A 21,086-nucleotide genomic window follows, 5' to 3' on the forward strand; every position below is an offset into this window, starting at 1 on the left:
AAAGATAACTTCATTCAGATTTATTTATTTTTATTTCATTTTCCAGATTTTCTTTTCTTCTTTTTTTTAGATTTTCATTGGTGGGCCAGTCATAATGGTCCCGCGGGCCTGATGTGGCCCACGGGCCTGAGGTTGAGTATCACTGTTCTACACCGTGATCGAGAGTTGCATTAATGAATGCATTACAAAACAGTTCTGGTTGGTTTAGCTCTTGCATCTGAACGTTGCATTTCTCACAAATTCGATTAGAGCAACTTGTTTTAAATGTAGCACATTTTTGCAATATTGATATTTTGTACAGCTCTGATACATTGTTTCACATATTCCAAAACAAACAAACAAGCTTGCACAAATTGAGTAGATCTCTATTTTTATTCATGTATATATACACATATAAAAAATAAGGACATATGTACAATGATAATAAATATCAACATGTTTGTACAAGCAAAATAAGTTACTTAACATCCTTTAAAAACAAACGATAAAAGATCAAGAACAGACAAGCCAAAAATTTAGCAAAAATAAAAAAATAAGGATGATAATAGATTAATAATAATACAACTTATAACAGGAAAAACAGCAGAAGTTAAAGCCTTGTGAGACGGAAACTATTACGAGCCAACAAATGTGTAATAACTGAGCGGATGCAGGATTGGTACATGTACAGTACATCATGCATGCAGGTATTGTCAAGCTTGAGACCTGTATCCCTTTAAGATATTTTTCTTTCTCTCTTTCTCTCTCTCTTTTTTTTTAATTATTTTTTAATGTCCATACTTTTGGAGTTTTGGGCATGTCAATAACGGCAAAAATAGCAGATGTACAAGATCACAATGCAACACATAGTGAGCTTGTAGAGCAGTTATTTTGGTTATTCATCGGTTATTTGCATTGTTCGTCATACAACGAAGTATACCGGTTAGTGGTTAAGTGGTTAACTCTAAAAATGTAAAAATAGACCCATCCATTTTTACACTTGTAGAGAAAACTCTCAAGATGTATTACAACCAACTACTAACTAAAAAATAGTTGGTGCATTTTAGGTAGTGGCTTCAGGAAAAAGGCTGTTACAAATGTAATACTACTTTGTGAAGTTATACAAATTCAATTTTGATCCACTGTTGAAATCAAGGGATACATTATTTGGTTTTAGGGCAGGCTGTAAATTTGTATAAAGTTTTGGTTGGTTTATGTACGCCTCCTCTGGTCATTCCTGGGAAACAGGGATAGAAACTCCAACAGATTGCTACTGACATAAACAGAAAGAAAATACAGGAAGGTTTTTTAACAAGCTGTTTTTTTTCCTTCTTTCTTTTAGGCTCACAAGAGTGCTCAAGTTAAAATATGCACAAAAGTCGCAGAGAAGCCAGCTCAGCTCAGTTTCACAAAAAATGGACGGGCTTTTTTGAGACTTAAATATTGACCTGGAAATCACATAAAATTAAATAATGTATTTTGAAAACGCATAACAAAAGCAACTGCAGTCTACTTTGGCTTATCCGGAAGGTGAAGAGGCACAGCAATGAAAGTAAACATGGTGAGATGGTGCAATGAAAACCTGTACAAGTCTTGAATCATAAAATCTGACACGTTCAAAGAGTACGTTAGTGTTCGAGAAATGCCACTAGTCTCTGTAAAAAGTCCAAACATTTGGTGCACTTTTATGACCTATTGTCAAGTCGAAGGCAGTGCAGTCCATTTGCAAAGGGATCATGCAACACTAGGATGGAGAGTGGTGCTGATGACGGTTCAACATGTACCTCTTCAACCTTGGGATCAGTTCAATATTTTACATCCCCTACAGCTGTCTCTAGGTGGTGGGAAAAAAATACCACATTATTTTTCATCCTCTCCTTCTTTCTTGTGTGTGTGTGTGTGTGTGTGTGTGCGTGCATGTGCGTGAGTGCTCCTCTGGTCCCCGCAGATTTGTCTGCCATAAAACAAAAGGCATCAACCTCTGTTAGGACAAAGGACAGGGAGACAAAGAGGGGCAGGTCAGTGATGGTTGATGCTGGGAGTAGAGTGAACAAGTTGTTGTGTGGGAAGTAACCAAACTGTGTTCTCTGATACTATACAAAGTAGGGATAATAAACCCAATTTATACTCTGTTGATGGTATTGCTTGTTGAAAATAACACATTTCAACAATGTGACACATCGCTTATGACTGTTCTATTTATAATTAGTAGTTTGGTCATCTATATTTTCTCTGACAGGAGGACATGCATGATCTCATTCATGTCAAAGAGGCCCACACACACAAACGAACAAACATGCACACACACACACACACACACACACACACGCACACACGCACGCACGCACGCACGCACGCACGCACGCACGCACGCACGCACGCACGCACGCACTTTGGTTTCACATTGTGTTTGTGTTTGTTCCCTCTTGTGGCAAAATTGTTTAAGTAAGTAAAGGTGATGAACTAATACTTGGCTTGATTTGGAAGTGATCTGAAGAAAATCCTCTTAAATGCAAATTGGGGATATAGAGTATATGATGTATCCATTAAGGCTGAGAAATTAACCACTGGACCAAAGCCAGACAAGAAGCTAAAACAGGAATGATTAAAAGGTTAGTGCTGGGTCAAATCTTTCTGGGTGAAATGTAATTAAACAGAACAATACCTCTGACGGCTTCGCTGCTGTTTTCTGCCTGGAGCTGTCACTTTGTCAACAGGGCATCAGTCCACCTGTATATCCGCCCATTTGTCTGTCGACACAGGCCACTTGTGTATGTGTGTGCGCGAGTGTGTATGTGTCTCAGAGTTCTGTATTATTGTCCCATAGTAGCGCATCACACTTACTATAAAGCAGTATGACTGTGTGTGTCAGTTTTCTTAACTTTTTTCAGTTTCTGTCCACAGTAGCCCCAGGTCAGTCTCTGGGAGTCGGTCAATGGTCGGGGGCGGGGTGGGCCAGGTTGAGGGAGGGGAGTGCTTGTCCAGATGCTGATGTAGCTTAGCTCACCACAGCAGGTTCAGGACTAGTTGGCATTCAGAATAATGTGATGTGAGTGAGAGGAAGTGCTTCCTTTCTCGGCAGCGTGAGCTGCCAGCTCTTCCTCACCCAAACACGTGAAACATAATGCACTTATTGAGACATCCACAGCGGCTGGAACAGTCAGAGGGAACACCTACATTCTCCATGCTTTAATGCCTTCACGTCGGCCTCAATTTGGGATTGAGTGCTCAGTTGTTGGTCTCTTTGTGAATGTAAATAACTGTTCTATCAAGAGAGGAATATCTATGAGTCCCAATGGTCTAACCCCAAGCGAGACAAATATCCATTATGTGCTGTGACTGTAATAAATGTAGCCACAAATGCACTTATTTATTGTACAAGAAGGCGCATTTGAAGGTTATTGTGATTAAGCGAGAGAATGTAAGTGCCCGCCTTCACATTCTCATTCACAGAGTAGTGCCGTACAGCCTCCATTGATCGCTGTTTGAAAACACTGCAATAGTTTGTAAGACATAGAAAAAAAGAACAAACATGAAACGTCTTAATTCAAACCATCACAACAAATTAGAGTGAAAAGGGTCTTTGTCAGGCAGGGGGAGTAAAGACCACGTGAAAAAAATACAAATCAAGCAGAAGAGGAAGTTTTGAGAGTGTGTCCTTCATTCAAAACCCCCTTGCGTCTGTCTTTATTTCAATCCAAGTTCACTTCATTTTTTTCTCCCTCTCCTTTTGTTTCTCTCCTTTCATCCCATCCTTTCTGTTCCAGGCAAAAAAGCTCCTGAGACAGGAGGACATGATTGTCGTCGTGCTTCGAGATTCGTTAGTCTATTTTATTCCTCTCTCAACACTCTTGGCTCACAGGTATCAAAAAACAAGAGGCCACTTTCCCCGGCTTTTTAAGTGCAGAGAGCTCTTAAAGTCTCAAGGAAGAAAAAGAAGCAAGCTACTTTTATATGATCAGTTTGTTTTGCGCTTGCCTGCTCATCCTTGGTTTTCACTCAGCACAGGTGCTGAAAACCTTGTCTTGTGTAATTGGTCCACTCAACATAAGAGATGTGCCCTTCAGTAAAAGCAAACTGACATTTTGTTCCATTATCCTCCATGCTTGAGGTGATCTCCTCTGCATTCAAATATGCCTCTTCATATAAATACACAATTTACACATGGGGAGATTGCACAGTGGAAGCAGAAGGACGTTACAACTAAGACTGTGTGGTGCCAGGAATACAATTAATAAGCCTGAGTTATACTTCGTTTCACACGGGTGTCGCATTCCAAAAATAGCTGTTGAACTGTGACATGTTGTGAGCTTGTAGATTGGCTACCTTTGGTGCGTAATACCCGCATGCAACTAAGTATTAATCAGGCTTAACAGTCACGGGCACTGGTGGACCATGGTGTGAAAATGTATGTCAGTGTCAGTGGGTGTGTCACATGCTGTGTGTGCTATTAATGTCTCATAGAGTCATAGAGTGTGCCAAACAGGCATATTGGCAGAGAGAGTGTGCAATGGGGAGAGAGCGAGCCGCTGAAAGTGAGCGAGATGAGAGAGAGAGAGAGTGCGGCGTCCTCTGAAAAGGTAGGAGGTAGGTTAGTTGCTTTTCGTTGTTTCCAACTCAGGGGAATGGACAAGGAGCAGGACAGGGACGAAGAGGAGGAGCAGATGGAGCAGAAGGGAGTCCTTAGACAGATGACTCCTCTGGGTTGGCGTCAGGGAGCACGCTCCTCTGCTGCAGTGTACGTCTCAGTTCCTCTTTGAAGGGGCTCGAATAGTCGTTCCCGCCCAACCCTGAGCCCAACCCTGAGCCCAGCCCAGAGCCCAGCCCACAACCCCCAGCACCAGCACTGCTAGCTCTCTCCTCCCCTGCCGTACTCAGGTTCAGGCGGATGTAGCCATTGCTACCAGAGCCTCGGATGTTTGTGAGGCTGAGTCGGCTGGGGGAGTGGATGGGCTGGCCGGGGATGGCATTGGGGGATGCGGCTGAGCCTCCGCTGACACTGTTGGGCCCGAGGGCATGGCCGGGAACGATCTTCAGCGAGCCGTCCGAGTAGTAGTAATTGGCGCCCGTCTCCCAGAAGCGGTCCTCATCGCTCGGCATCTTGCTGGGCACAAAGGTGGGTGGCTCCTTAGGCAACGTGATAGGGTAGACCAGCGTGCTCTCCAGTGGCTTCATGTCTGCGCCTTTACCCAGTGCCAGCTTCAGCCTCCTGCGTAGGTACAGTGCAGCCACCAGGAGGAGTAGGCACGCAGCGCCCAGAGTGATGACCAGCACCCAGAACAAGCCCATGCTGCCGTCCGGTGCCCGGGCCTCCATGAAGACTGGAGCACTGGCTACAACCGCCACCTGGTATCTTTCTGTCTGGAACTTGACCCCCTGCTCCTCCGAGTAGCAGACGTAGCGGCCTGCTTGCATCTGGCCAGCCTCTGGGACAACCAGTGCCTTCAAGGTGCGGTCAAAGCGTGGGCCCCCGGCCTCGAGGTCTCCACCCAGCTGCAGTTCGCGGTCGTTGAGGACCCAGCAAGGCTGAGCCAGGTTGGACACCAGCTGGCAAGGGAGAACCATGTCCGACCCAACCACAACCGTTACGTTACGCAGCCGGGAGTGCTCTGTGAGGGGAGAAGGACAGAGGGGAGAGCAGGTGCGGATGGTGAGTGGGTGGGACGTAGGGGAGAGATGAAAAACAGACAGGAGAGAAGTGGTTAAAAAATGAAAGGGGTAGAAAGGGATAGGGTAGAAGGAAGCGAGAGAGAGACAAGGACAAGAGAAAGAGGGAGGGTGGAAACAAAGGATTGAGCAATATATAAAAAAGGAAGGTGGTGGGGGAAAAAGACGAAGAATGGAAAGGGTAAGAGGGAAGGGAGAGGAGTGGAGGAATAGATGAGGGAGGGAGAAAGTTAGGGGCAAGTGTCAACTGTATTGATTCTCATTCACAAACTGCCGTGGCCAATGTTCCTCTCTCTGCTTAATTCAAATTATTCAGTTCAATCAAAATGTATTTAATCCAGTCATGAGTTCATTCCACATCCTGCTCTCCCTTCCTCTTGCATTGACCATCTATAACCACGAGGGGGCAGTAGTCTCCGATGCCATTATTGAGCTGAAGGTGGCAAACTAGATTGCCTTCACTATTATAACAATTCTGACAATGATAAAATAACAAATCAGGTCTGTAATATTTCTGTGGTCCTGTCCCTCTCCATTTCTGTCTTTTTCACTCTCTCTCACCCTGTGTTTCTCCTCCCCCTCCCTCTTGCTCTCATCCTCCTAAACCAGTTATTTCAGTTATTTTGTTGGCATGACTTTCAGAGCAGCATACAGAATATAAATGTTCCCGTCAGTCCCAGCCTGCCTCGTACTCACCTGGGCTGGGGATGGACACCGGCTTGTCGAACTTGGCTTTCCCTCGGCTGAATCTCTCCAACATCAGATCCTGTGACAGCGACGAGGTAGACCTGAGAAGACCAGAGAGGAGAGACATGAAGAGACAGACAGGTAAATAAATAGACAGTCACATAGATGCAAGCCACATGAGACGTGTGCAAGACACTGCTATGTATTACACATGCACGAAACCCACACAACTATTACACATGAACAAAACTAATCTAGTTTTGCGCACAACCACTGGTACAACTTCACCAGGGCACTCCATTTGCGCTATGCCAGGCTCACCCTCTGTGGAGGTCAATGCGGACGCAGGCCCTTCCCTCACTGTCCCAGGCACAGTAAGGGTCCCTGGACAGCAGACAGTCTGGCTGAGAATGATAGCGGCTGCAGTTGGCCAAGGGCAGCTGGAGAACCTCAGAGCGAGAGCCGATGTACAAATACTTCTAGAGAGAGAGAGAGACAAGGGTCAAAGATGGACAGAGGGGTTAGCAAGGAGGGGGAGAGAGATAGAGAGAGAACATGAGGGAAGGAGAGAGGGATAGTGGCGTAGGGAGAGCGGAGAAGACAAAGTAGGGAGAGAGAAACAGTGAGAGTGTGTACATATTCATAGTTGTTTGAGTGACAATGTAAGTCATATTGGGTCATGTCTTATTTGGAACATTTCACCTGCAATCACAGAATAGCGAGTAAGACGTGATGTGTTGGACAGAGATAGAGAGGGAGAGAGAAGTTAGTGACAAAACCGGAGTGAGAGTAGTAGTCAGGACGTAGTGAGAGTCAGATGGACATTGTGAAAGGCAGGGAGAGAAAGACAAAGACAGAAACACAGTGACTCAGAAAGTGAGAGAGAAAACAGGAGAGAGAAAAGGAAGGCGAATTAGGAAAAGAGCACAAAGAATAAATCCAGCCCTGCAGCTGTCCAGAGGGATGAAAAAAAGAAAACATAAGCATGCAAAAAATAGTGAGACCAGAGACAGAGAGAGAGAGAGAGAGAGAGAGAGAGAGAGAGAGAGAGAGAGAGAGAGTCAGAGAGAGAGAGAGAGAATGACTCAGAGACAGGGTTAGCAGAGATAATTGGATAATCACTCTCAATTACAAATAACATTCTGCTCCCGTGCTTGTCTCTACCAATCCAATCTTGGTGCCAGTGTTCTCACAAAGCTGGTTATGAAACGCCTGGCCCTGGATAAGTCGGCATTAATGAGATAAGGACTGGGGACTGTCTTTAAGGACTGGGAAATCAAAGGGAGGCAGCAAAACAGACAGGCAGAGAAATCAAGGACTAGAGGTCTTCACAGGTCTACCCAAACTGAAAATACCCAACAATGCCTGAGAGACCCATGCAGGTCTGGCCGGGTTGTATTATCAATAGCGTTCGGGTCGGTTCAGATTCTACTTCCTTCTGTTTAATATCACTCTGTTCATCATTATGTGTAATACCCAAGTGGATCTGAGAAGACCTGTACTCCACGCTGAAAGTAAAACAAAGATACTCTTTCAGTTTCTCATTTGAGTACCTTGCTGTGGGAGATGGTGAGACTGTCCACAGGCTGGGCTGTCTCAAACAGCTGGATCTCCTCGATGACGTGGGCCTCCTCCTTCAAGATAACCACCCTCTGTAGCCAGCCCTCAGCTAAAGGAAAGAATGACATTTAGCCCTCAGCTAAAGGAAAGAATGACATTTAGCCCTCAGCTAAAGGAAAGAATGACATTTGGTGTTCTTTTCAGGTTGGGTAATGGGTATTGTGATCAAGGTTGGAGGACTTGCAATCAAAGGGGATTGAGGCACATGCTAGCGGGGTGACCTTGATATGTGTGTGTGTGTGTGTGTGTGTGTGTGTGTGTGTGTGTGTGTGTGTGTGTGTGTGAGCACGTGCACTCACACACACTTGCAGGCACGTGTCTATAATGTGTCAGAAATGCACACGCTGACCTCCTCTTTCGCACACACACACACACACACACACACACACACACACACACACACAGTGTCACACACACACACACACACACACACACACACACACACACACACACACACACACACACACACACACACACACACACACACACACACACACACACACACACACACACACACACACACACACACACACACACACACACACACAGGAATATCATCTCACTTGCCTCTCACTCTTAGCAACCAGTGTCAGCTAAAAGCATCCTCATCCTCAACAAGTACTCTAGTCCTCTCTGGCTCATATATAGCCCTCTCTGGCTCATGGATAGGGTTAGAGTGAGGAAGAGAGAAAGAGAGAGGGATGTACTGTTATTTTTTTTAAGTGGTGCAACCACTTCTACATCCAGCTTTGTCCGTGTACCCACGTGTGTGTGTGTGCACCTGTGTCTATGAGCCTGAGTAGTTACTTATTTATACCAGAAGGGGGCGCCAGAAACAGAGAGAGGGGTAGTGCTGTGTCTCTAATGAGAGAGAGAGAGAGAGAGAGGGGGGGGGGCGGGGGGGGAGGGAATTGCACCACTTGGTTCACACAGGTGTGATTTTTTTTTTAAAGAAAAGGAAAAATAAATAAATATATATATATATATACATACACATTATACATATACATATATACTGTATATATATATATATATATATATATATATATATATATATATATATATATATATATATATATATATATGTGTGTGTGTATATGTATATATATTTCTTTTTTCTTTTATTTTTTTAATAACAGTACATCCCTCTCTCTTTCTCTCTTCCTCACTCTAACCCTCTCCATGTCTCAGTCTCTCTCTCTTCCACGCTCTCTCTTTTCTAAGCTGTCGCCTCACTGCAGTTAATAGCTAATCAAGCCCTGCAGCCCAATTGGCAGACTGAGTGTTTATATGCCAAGGGCCCTGTTGAGCTTGTGCTATGAAGCTCGACACGCAGGGATGACTGTGCCTGGCTGACTTACTGAATGACTGTGTGTATGTGGTTAAGCTTTAATTGTTTATGTGTGCAATTGTGCGCGCCTGCATGTGTGTGCCCGTCCGTGCATGTGTGTGTGTGCTTATGTTGTGCTGGCAGGTGGAGAAGCCCAGAGTCTTGCTGCTGTCACACTGACAGTCCCCCACAGAAACCTTCACTGTGCCCTGAGCTGAATGGTAAGCAATGCATTCTGCCTCACCATTCATGAGGCGGCCTGCATTCAAATACAGACACTCCGCAAATCCACTGTCAGCCTGCCGCTTATTTACTCTGATAGCTAGGATTAACCCATTCAGGACGGGAACCCCTTTTGGCAGATCTACAAGCTCACAGCGCAGCACAGAGTGCCACGTTACAAGCTTGTAGATCTGTTATTTTTTTGTGTGGCACAAATCTTTGAATATATATTCTTTCAGAGCTAACGTTTTTAACTCAAATCTTTGATTCTGAATTGGCCTCAGGTCTACATGGATTAAGGTTCCAGGGGAGGGGGCATGAGGGCCGATTCATCCCGTATTTGTGCCAAAGTAGAGAATGATGTGCATATGGGCCCTGCGGCTACAGACAGAAAAGATTAATGAAGATGCATACTGTACATACACGTCTCCTTGGATGTGTGAGAGATTGTAATCCCAGAATGGCACAAAACTGATGCCCATCCAGATGGCACGTTGGTGGATGTCTGAGGGCTAATTTCGTCAACAAATGCCTCACATTCCTTCCCTTTCCGACAAAAACATTTTGCTTGGGTGCTGCCGGCATCGTTTTAGCGCTACTTCAGCAGTCCTAGGACAACCTTTCGGCAGAGCTTGGTGCCAACTGCCCAGGGCTACAGCCCCTAAAGCCTGTGCATTAAGCCAGGCCTGTACTTGAGCCGCTTGGCTAATTGTCTTTCACTTGGGGTGTCTGGTACTGTGTTTCAGCCCAAGTTCGTTTTCAGCAATGGTGAATAAATGTGTGACATAGATTACTCCGTTTCACAGCTCAAAACAGGTAAATGCACTTCAGAAGAGACTATCCAAATAAAATGCTCAAGCAATCGAATGGTCTGCACTTATGTATTATTTTGCAGGGGTGACTGACGTTTCGACTTCATCGCTTCGACGTCCTCAAGGTAACTTATATGTATGTAAAAAATGAAACCCTTACCGGTGCCGATGAAGAGCATGTTGTACGAGCGCTGGTCCAGAGCGCTGACACGGTCCACTGCCAGCCGGGTGAAGTTGATGCCCTTGGTGAGCAGCAGGGGGCGCCCCACCACCTTCTCCTCCATCAGAGGGTGTTTCTTGGCGAAGTTCAGTGTAGCATCAGGAAGCTGCAGTGAGCTGTTGTAGCCGTTCTCCCTGTGCCAGTTGGTGATGCACTGAAGTGGATGAGGGCAGGAGGAGGGGAGAGGGGGAAAGGAGGACATGAAGGAGAGTGGAGGTGAGAGATAGAGGAGGAGAAATCGAGAACAGGAGTAAAGAAATTAAGTAGAGTTGAAGGAGGCCAGGAGAAACGAGGGAGGCAGAAAGAGAGTCCGGAAATTGGTGTGGGAAAAGAGCGAAGGCGAGTGTGAGAGAGGTAAAGAATGAGAGCAGGGGAGGGAGAGGAAGAATGGAATAATTAAAAGGAGGGATGAGGGAGACTACTGCATTGTAGTTTTGTCCTCCTCACTCCACATCCCCTTTTCTTCTACTTCTTCTTCATCTTCTCCTCCTCTCTTTTGCATTATTTAGTCCATCTATAGAAGTCCAACTTCTTCCCCTCTTGTTGAGCCTGCTCTTCTCTCCCGACCCCTGGCTCTCAATGCACCCTCTTTTATTCCACTACTTCTCACCCCTACCATTCCAAGTAATCGTTCTATCACCCCGTCTACATCATTTCCTTTATTATGCTCCCCCATGTTTTCACCCACTTCTCCTTTTCCTCCCGTTCCCTTTACTCTTAATAATTTCTTCTTACCCACCCCTCATCCTCATATGGTTCTTTTCCTCCCTTCTGTATGATCATACATCCCTTCCCTACCATCCCTCTCTCTCTCCATTATTTTCTATACAGTATATCAACCATTTCCTCCACTCAGCTATCCTTCCTTCCCCTCTCGTCTCACTTATTATGAATCCATCTATCGCTCTGTCCTCTTTCACATACGATCTATCAACCCCTGGCTCTTGTTTCATTAAGTGTTATCCATCTATTCTCTCCTCTTCTTTCTTATACAGCTTTCATGCAGCCCAGTTATTTTACTTTTTATGCATTTATCCCCTTATCCTCTCTCACCTAATACCATATTCATCCCTCATTCTCTTCTATCCGTCAGGTTCTTCCCTCTGTGTATTGTGTCTACTCTTTCCTGCAACTTGTTCTGTCCATTACCAGCATTGTTCTTATTCCTTGTTACATTTCGAGGCGAGGGAGTATTTTGTATCTGATTGGATCATATCGGCTGTAATGTGTTTTTATCAGCATTTTTCTTTTCTTTTTTTAATATTGGCGTAATAAAAATATTTCACAAATAAAAGGGATGACTAAGCAGGGAATATGTGATTTCTGTGCATCCCTCATCTGTGTCTCTCTCTCCCTCTCTCATGGCTCCCTCCCTCATTTCCCCATAATTTCCCCATCTCCATTTCATACCATCCCTCTCTCGCTCTTTCCCTCATTCACCCCACCCGTTCAATCCTGAGTTCTACACCGATCTCCTTCCTTCCTACTTTCACTTTCACCCTCTCTCTCTTGCTCTCTTGCTTCTCCCTCCTTCTCTTCATCCATCCATCCATCTCTTACCGCTCCAGGTCGTGGGCTGGGGATGTTGCCGCTGTATCTTGCCCATTTCTGGGAGGCCTCTCTGTACTCCTTAAAAGGCCCATCAAACACCTTCTTCACCTCCCCAATCTGGTACTGACACACTGCAGACACGTCCACATCACCCCTGGGACAAACACAAGAACCAAGAAGCAGAGAATTAACCTTTAGTGTCTGTCAGCAGTACGTTGCTACGAAAATATTTTCTTGTTTGATACTTAGTGTAGATATTTAGTGTAGTGGTGGTTCTCAAACTTTTTTATATCAAAGACCCCCCCATAACTTGCAGCGTTACACCTGATCGAAGGAACCATGGCGGTCCCTGGACCTCATTTCGAGACCCACGGGTCTACAATATCAGTACCTGCATGACTCTGTTTTAGTGAGGAAAGCTTTGGCTGAAAATAGCCGATCTTCTATTTTCAGCAAAAGAAAGCTTTCCCCACAGTACGGATACCAGGGTTTAAGTGGTTAAGAAATACTGTCTGGAAAGAGAATGACGTCAGCCATCTCCGATTAAACTGCAGGACAGAAGCCTGTATCTGCTGTTTGTGTAGCTTAAGACAATTTGATGTACAAGCAATAAACTTTCTGAACAGGACAGCAGAAAGACGACGTACAGTACTCAGCAGCTGACAAACGTTCCTTAGTTCATTATCTTAATGTGATTATTTGCAGGAACGTCCATTACGTCCATTACAATTTCATCTGCAGGCGTCCTACACTTGGAAACAACATTAAATCTAGCTTGAATTAAGCTGTATTAACTAAATAAACTTTTTCGTGTGATTTTCTTACACCTTGTGACAGAACTTCCTCTGGTAAGAGGAGAAAGGAAAAGGTCACATTCATTAAAATGATTTGATTTGGGCTTGTGAAGTAGATTCTGAGATGGGGCACTGAGAACGTGATAACACACACACCAAAAGCATGTCACACAAGAGCACAGTGCCTGTCATCTTCTGATGTGTAAAACACTCAACTGTTTGCTCAGACTGCTGAGCTGAACTTCAAGTAGTAATTTACATAAGGTCCAATTATCCCCAGTGCTATCTGCAGCAAAGCTAGAGGCTTTAAGGATTCCCTACAGCACATTATCCAGAGAGGATAAACGGGGATTCAGCTTTTTATACTGACAGTGGGAGATGTAGAAACAGAATTAAAAGGCTCCAGTTCAAAAGACGATTCCCTTTGTGATATAATATCTGAACACAAAGGGGTTCATATGAAAGGGCATTGCCCGCTAGAGACAAGTCTCCCAACTGCCAAATTTCATCAAACTAACCCCCCTGCTATTCCTTCTCTGCCATTTCTGCTCTCTTCAAGCCACCAAAGTGCAACCGTGCAAGCTGTGCACACAGAGACCTATAATATTAAAAAACAACACCAGTACAGTAGGCTACTGTGTAAATAGTTGGAAGGGGTTCTGAATGAAGGTTGAAAATGTTGGAGGATACCATGGACAGGAAGACACATGCATGCATTGTAGGTAAATGTTTCATACGTGCATCAGCATGATGTGTTGTCATGGGGCCCTGATTTACAAGCTGCTCTCCATTTGTTGTTATCCAAATACATTTTAACTAAGACATAGTAGATTGATTGATATTGAAACATAATCTGTTATGACTGATCTGATTCTAGAATGGTCTCACATTGATAAAAAAAATCCATCTTGTATTCAGTACAGCTTGATGTGATGTGATTTAGAAAATCTGTGAGCATGTATAAATTATGAAGTCCATGGAATCATTATACCCTAACTAACACTAATAACAAAATATGTTATTGAATCAGGACCAGAAATAATGTTTGAAGTATGTCATTTTTACTAGTATCTTTGTCATTGTGATTTTGTTAGCTTTAGTTTTTCAATTAAGATACAGTAGACCTTTAATCCAGGTGTCATAAGAATAGTGAATTACAACTAAGCAATACATAAATGTAGTTTGCACTTGGACTGAAAAGGTTAGCGTAATCATCCCGTAAGTAAGTATTTGTATTATTCATTTATGTATTTTAGCTTATATTACAGCTTCTGTGGTGTTTCAGTCAGTTGCTTAATTATGTTAATACATGATGCTTTTGCCCGTTAACTTTTGGTTTTCGTATAGAATATTAACAACAGTGCTGACTGGTGGGCTCTGACTCACCACTGTGCATGGAAGATGCCTGGTGGGCTCTGACTCACCACTGTGCATGGAAGATGCCTGGTGGGCTCTGACTCACCACTGTGCATGGAAGATGCCATAGGGCTCTGACTCACCACTGTGCATGGAAGATGCCTGGTGGGCTCTGACTCACCACTGTGCATGGAAGATGCCATAGGGCTCTGACTCACCACTGTGCATGGAAGATGCCATAGGGCTCTGACTCACCACTGTGCATGGAAGATGCCATAGGGCTCTGACTCACCACTGTGCATGGAAGATGCCATAGGGCTCTCACTCACCACTGTGCATGGAAGATGCCATAGGGCTCTGACTCACCACTGTGCATGGAAGATGACTGTGGGCTCTGACTCACCACTGTGCATGGAAGATGACTGGTGGGCTCTGACTCACCACTGTGCATGGAAGATGACTGGTGGGCTCTGACTCACCACTGTGCATGGAAGATGACTGGTGGGCTCTGACTCACCACTGTGCATGGAAGATGACTGGTGGGCTCTGACTCACCACTGTGCATGGAAGATGACTGGTGGGCTGACTCACCACTGTGCATGGAAGATGACTGGTGGGCTCTGACTCACCACTGTGCATGGAAGATGCCATAGGGCTCTGACTCACCACTGTGCATGGAAGATGCCATAGGGCTCTGACTCACCACTGTGCATGGAAGATGCCATAGGGCTCTGACTCACCACTGTGCATGGAAGATGCCATAGGGCTCTGACTCACCACTGTGCATGGAAGATGCCATAGGGCTCTGACTCACCACTGTGCATGGAAGATGCCATAGGGCTCTGACTCACCACTGTGCATGGAAGATGCCATAGGGCTCTGACTTACCACTGTGCATGGAAGATGCCAAAGAAGGTGGTCCCTCTCCAGTCTTGCCCTGGCAGGGTAAACACAGCCCGGAGGCTGTTAAAGGTGACATGACGCTCAGGGAGCGAGCACACCAGACGAGCTTTCTGGAATGTTGTCCATTTCTTCTGTAGGGTTCTGGTGCCCCCCAAATCACCCTGAGAGGAGGAAGGATAGAGGAGGTTAATTATGTATGATCGTTATCACTGAAGGCCGCTCTCCATGTGAGAGACTGACTGCAAGGTCAGGACTATAATGGTGCCTCTTAAGGGCTCGGGGCTCAGCGTTTGCTCGAGGGCACTTGAGCAGGATAAACATTGGGACATGGAACTCGGTCCTCTGGCTTGGGGCTAGTTATCCACTATTGTGGTTCTGTGTTGACTGAAAAACCTCGTAAAAACGTTACAAAGCACTAGCTTTCATGATTTTTATTTCCAATTCTGCAACATTTTATTGTCCACAAGGAATTTGCTTTGGCAAATGGTGCAGTGACATCTCAAATTAACACACAAACATGGTACATGTCTCACATATAAAACAATACAGAAGGTGGAACATTCAGATAGTTGATTATTAAACAGCAGACAGCATTAATTGCATGTACAGTAACACTGAGACAGTATAGAAAAGGATATGCCATCTGTATTTGCCGTTTACAGGTAGAAATAGTGTGTGAAGCCTAAGTTATACTTAGCACGATACACTGTGAGCTTGTAAATCTAATTCCGCTGTGCAACGCTGGCGGGCAAGCAAGTATAATTCAGGCTTAAGGACAAGGACATGTTATTGCAATCTCCTGATATTGCAGGGAGCTTATTTAGTTTGTTTTCAACAACGCTGAGGGCGAGGAGTTGGAAGATACTGTATTTCAGCCTTACTTACAGAAAGAAAACTGCACTCGAAAAGCTACTAGCTAAAGAAGAGGTGCTCGACGGACAAAGGGCCTTACACAGTGTGTTTACATACACAGTACACATCAAAGTGTGTGAATCCCATGTCCCGCAGGGGGAAAATGTGGGAGGAAAACAAATGAGTAATATTCTCTACCTTTTATTCAGAAACAACGTTTGCTTCACACTCATCCTCTTATTATGCCTGGGAGCAGTTCTGCATGACTGCAGTCTTTTACTGCTGGCCACTGAGCATCCCCAGCGGGGACAATGCCTTTTTGTATCCATCCAAGTTCATAAAACAATCATCAGCCTCTAGAATGTTTGAATCCTGTGTGTAATAATCTCAGTGGGCGTGATTGAATTATCATCAAGTTCCTGAACTTGCACCATCCTTTTCTGTTCGATGTTCACTGATGAATATTATTATATTCATGATATTATATCCATTAAACCATTTAGACCATAGGACGTGTGGAAACGTCATAGCTAATCCAACTGATGGATTGCGAGGACGTGTACGTCCTAGCACATTTTCATTGATAACGAGAGAAAAATATTCAGATTTATTTTCTTTTTTGGGGGGGTTGGCCTCTCCTTCTGCATCATACTCTTTGCTGTTTGTGCATGCACGTTGGCGTTCACTTACCTGTTTACGGCTCAGAAAGAATGCCTCGTATCTCCTAATCTAGGGAGCTCTCCGTGGTTTTGACCAGATGGATATACTAAGCTCTTAATTTCTGACTTCAACATGCCTCTCGTTCAAAATATGAACGCGAGGGATTATTCAGCGACTTTATCGTAATCATAGCGAAGTAAGCAAACAACATTATTCCTCCCGGTTCTTGTACGGAACGGAAGGGGGGGGGGGGGTAAAAGCTGCCATATCTGCGCAGCACCCTGAGCTGCTATTTTGAAAGAAATCCCGGTGCCGATTTTGTTAATATTTGAAGGGTGGAAAAAAAGACTTATTATTCAAATAGGAGAGTGTAGAGAGACAGGAAACCGAGGGCAGAGAGGCCGGGGACATGTGAGACATGATGGGAGTCGGACGCTGGTCCTCATGAGACATGTGCACCAGCTGTGCCACTAGGCACGGATACATTTCATTTTCTACCCAGTCTGTTGAAAAAGTAGAAAAGTAGAACTCTTGAAATGCGACCCCCATCGAGTTGAATGTGATAGGATGTTAGCACAGAGGTGCCTGGCCTTTTTTTTATCCCTGCTACAGCAAATTCCATAACCGTCAACAGCTGAAGTGCTTTTTGGAGGAGACAATGTGCACCCAGGAAGATATGGGGGAATAAATCCTTGCTACTAACAGTTGTATACTCACTGGTATAAGAGAATCATAATCTACATGATGATGATGATCTACACAAATTTATAGACAGTGTACTGTATGTGTGTGTGTGTGTGTGTGTGTGTGTGTGTGTGTGCGTGTGTGCGAGACGGAGGCTCCTGTACCTTGCAGACTCGAGCCACCCGGGCTACCGTGAGCTCTGTGTCACAGTCCAGCTCCACAGCTCGCTCACTGAAGAAGAAGTAGATCTTATCGTCATCCCCCTCCTTGCTGCCTCCACTCTCCCGCACCAGCGCAGAACCTACGAAGTCAGGCTCTGGACACACAGAACCAACCACACGCACACGCGAACACACACACACACACACACACACACACGAAGAAAAATAATAAACACACAGAATATTAAAAACATAAATCATATCCAAAGAAAGATATAGAGTGAGAGCGAAAAAGAGAGGCAAAGACAATAAAATCCTAATACACACACACACACACACACACACACACACACACACACACACACACACACACACACACACACACACACAGGTGCCTCCTAGGAGCTACTCCCTTTTTCAAATCATCTCTCCCTAATTATTTTTTGTTTTCCCTGTCTTCTCCACCATCCTCTCCTCGTCTTGCTTATTGCCTGCTCTTTTTCTATCTGCATGTCTCCATTAGCAGTGTGCCTGGCCTGCTCCTCCACTCTTACACCTGATTTCACCCTATCTCTATCTCTTCTAGTTTCCATCCATCCATCCATCCATCCATCCATCCATCCATCTTTGCCTCTTAGTCTTTATTAGGAGTCTTGACTCTTTACATATATTTTCCTCTTTCCTCAAGGTCTCTTTTATACATCAATTTCCTATTCTCTCTTCCTCTCTGTATCTCTCTCTCTCTCTCTCTCTCTCTCTCTCTCTGTATCTCTCTCTCAGCAGGCTTTGTGGGTCTGTCTCCTAGGGATTCTTTCAAACCCTAGTATATCAACTCTCTCTCAGTCTCTATATTTCTTTGGCTCACTACCTGACTTTGTTTTTTCATCATCATCCCCGTCTCTCTCATTATCATCTCAACATTAGGACGTAATGTTTGCACCTCTTTCATCGCTGTTAGTCATGTACAGTATATCCTGTTACAGACATTTCATCCTCTTTACTTCTTCTCCTTTTCTGACTTATTCCCTCGCTCCACCTCCCCACACCTGATAATGATATTTCCGTCATCTTCCTCCCTCAGTCTGCGCCTCATTTCCTACTCTCGTTCGTTTGTGTCATTTCTTGCTCTTTAAATCCATCTTCATGTATGCGAACGCGTACGCACGCACGCGCACACACACACACACACACACACACACACACACACACACACACACACACACACACACACACACACACACACACACACACACACACACACACACACACACACACACACACACACACACACACACACACACACACACACACACACACACACACACACACACACACCCTTCTTGTCTCTATCATCCCTTCTTAGAGATTTTATCTTGTTGTCTTTATTGAGTTCTCTTGTTCTCTTTTATCGAGTTAATTCCTCCTGCCCCTTCTCTCCTCTCCTCTTCCATTCTCTCCATCTTTCGGTCTACTGTTCTTCCTCCCTCCTCCTTTTTCAGCTTCTCTCTCTCTCTCCCTTTACTCAGTCACCCTGGCCTCCATCCCTCTTTCTGAATCGCCATCATTCCTCCTTATACTGTAGGTCTCAATCTCTCTCCTTCCTCGTCATTACATTACCCAATCTTTCCCTTTTCTCCATTTCCTTTCTCCCACCCCTTCACTCCCTCCCACTCCCTACTTCTTTCCTGTCCCTCTCTATTTCTCTCATCATCCATTCATCCCCCCTTCTATCCTCTCTCCCTCCCCCTGTCCCTTGTCTTACCATTGATCCACGTGGGCAGGTATTCACTCTTCATGCTGTAGTGTTGTTGTCCGAGGTTCCTTAGGATCACAGGCTCTGTACCCAGGAAATTGTTGAGTGTGGCAGAGTACAGCTCCTTATCTGGACAGACAGAGAGAGAGAGAGGGAGAGGGAGATATAGAGAAACCGATTGAAGGTACTGTATTTTATGTGGTATTGTGTGTGGAGATAAAAACAATCTACAAGCTCACAATGTGTTGCAGTGTGATTGACACGCATCAACGTTGGATTCAGACTTTTCACCACGAATACAAGCATGGCATGAATGGTATGAATGGCATACAGGCATCAACCTGTATGAATGGCATACAGGCATCAACCTGTATGAATGGCATACAGGCATCAACCTGTATGAATTAGGCATGTGAATCTCGTCTCATCTCACGATTCGATACGCATCTCGATGCACTGCCAGCGATACGATACATTAGAGATACATGGAATCCCCTGGCGATACGATGCGATACGATTCTCCCTCTTCCCGATGCGATGCGATGCGATAACCATTTAGTTCAAATCAATGCGATACGATGCGATTCACCCCTCTACCGATACGATGCGATTTGATGGAGATTCATCACAATAGAAAGGATTTATATTAAAGCTCTATTAATTTCCCAAAACATGTAAAAATGCATTACATTTAAATTCAAAGCAATTTATTGTTTTACTGTAGGTTAGTATTATAGCTCTGCATCTCAAACAACCCAAATTATAGAATTATGTAAGTAAACAAAGGGTCTGCTCTCTGCTGGTTATTGTGGAATTGTTAGATTACTAATAATCATAGGCTATAGTATAATAATTATATCTCAAAGGTCAATTTGAGGTTTTGAGTATAGAGGGTTCAAGAGATTAAAATGTAATATCCTATGTAATAGCTCAATTAATGTTACCAACATATAAATAGAAAATAAACAAATAAACAAAACAAAAATGACAGGTCACACTCGTAGTGCTGTCAAACAAGTAGTTTAATCTGCAACACAGTTTAATAATATAATTGCCTATGTATAGTGGGGGTCCCTGCTTGATCTCTCACTCTCAGCTAAGTGGTCCTTGGCTTGACCTAAAAAACATTGAAGACCCTGGCCTGCATGTATTATTAACGTTATAAATACATAGCAGATGTACAAGCTCACAACGCGTCTCATCCACGCCCCGCTGTGAGCTTGTGGATCTGCAATTTTAGGCGTGCGACACCGTCTTGCTGCAGAATATAAATAAGGCTTCTATCCCAGAGAATAGCAGGGGAAAGCTGGACAGTGGAAAGTTGTGGAACGGTTGTAAACGACTTTAAACGCAAGCAGTACACTGACCCAGCTGTGGCGTTGTTGTTGTTGTACACGTGTGCAGAAGCAGAAGCAGAAGCTTTCTTTAATTACAAATTGATGATCGCGAGTCGCGACGCAGATTCGCGTCGGAGAATCAGCTAGAACAGCTGTGGGGTGTGGATCATTTGCAGCACGCAGCGCTACAGTGAAAAGTCAACTGATCGACGGACAGCTATTTTATAAAGCTAAAGGTTGTGCTTCCTTTGTGCGTGGGGTTCACTTCTGTTCGTCGCGGGTGCTCTTTATAGTCTGTTGTCTCAACGTGTATACTCTGCACAGAGTAGCTGCGTGCTCGCAGCACACAGCCGCACACTGTGCGGAGCTGGCTGCGAGAGACCTTTTTTTTCCTTCCTTTTCTGATGGTACGTTCAATGCGCCTCGGAAACACACGATAGGGTGAAATTTACCATGAAAAATCAGTGCAACCACGGATTTTACCGGTGCAAGCACTCC

The 21,086-nt window shown here is 44.6% G+C and overlaps 1 protein-coding gene across 2 annotated transcripts in view; it reads right to left on the bottom strand.

The window, feature by feature from the left end:
* Nucleotides 1-358: 358 nt before the first annotated feature.
* sema4c (sema domain, immunoglobulin domain (Ig), transmembrane domain (TM) and short cytoplasmic domain, (semaphorin) 4C) overlaps nucleotides 359-21,086 on the bottom strand; it is a 113,916-nt gene continuing 93,188 nt past the window's right edge. The window contains exons 7-16 of one of the 2 annotated variants that reach the window (XR_013964244.1): nucleotides 19,261-19,380; nucleotides 17,502-17,653; nucleotides 15,127-15,302; nucleotides 12,098-12,242; nucleotides 10,478-10,691; nucleotides 7,887-8,002; nucleotides 6,655-6,812; nucleotides 6,343-6,434; nucleotides 2,645-5,588; nucleotides 359-1,960 (exon numbers count right to left, since the gene is read on the bottom strand). Coding sequence is in view for 1 of the 2 variants with exons in the window: in XM_080766147.1 (XP_080622273.1) it covers nucleotides 4,663-5,588; nucleotides 6,343-6,434; nucleotides 6,655-6,812; nucleotides 7,887-8,002; nucleotides 10,478-10,691; nucleotides 12,098-12,242; nucleotides 15,127-15,302; nucleotides 17,502-17,653; nucleotides 19,261-19,380 (2,099 nt within the window). In the remaining variant the exon portion in view is untranslated. Of the gene's footprint in view, nucleotides 5,589-6,342; nucleotides 6,435-6,654; nucleotides 6,813-7,886; nucleotides 8,003-10,477; nucleotides 10,692-12,097; nucleotides 12,243-15,126; nucleotides 15,303-17,501; nucleotides 17,654-19,260; nucleotides 19,381-21,086 lie in introns of both variants that reach the window. The other variant, XM_080766147.1, reaches the window with a different exon arrangement.

Source organism: Protomyctophum bolini (assembly GCF_963924005.1).
Source record: "Protomyctophum bolini genome assembly, chromosome: 6".
In the NCBI taxonomy this organism is placed as follows: domain Eukaryota; kingdom Metazoa; phylum Chordata; class Actinopteri; order Myctophiformes; family Myctophidae; genus Protomyctophum; species Protomyctophum bolini.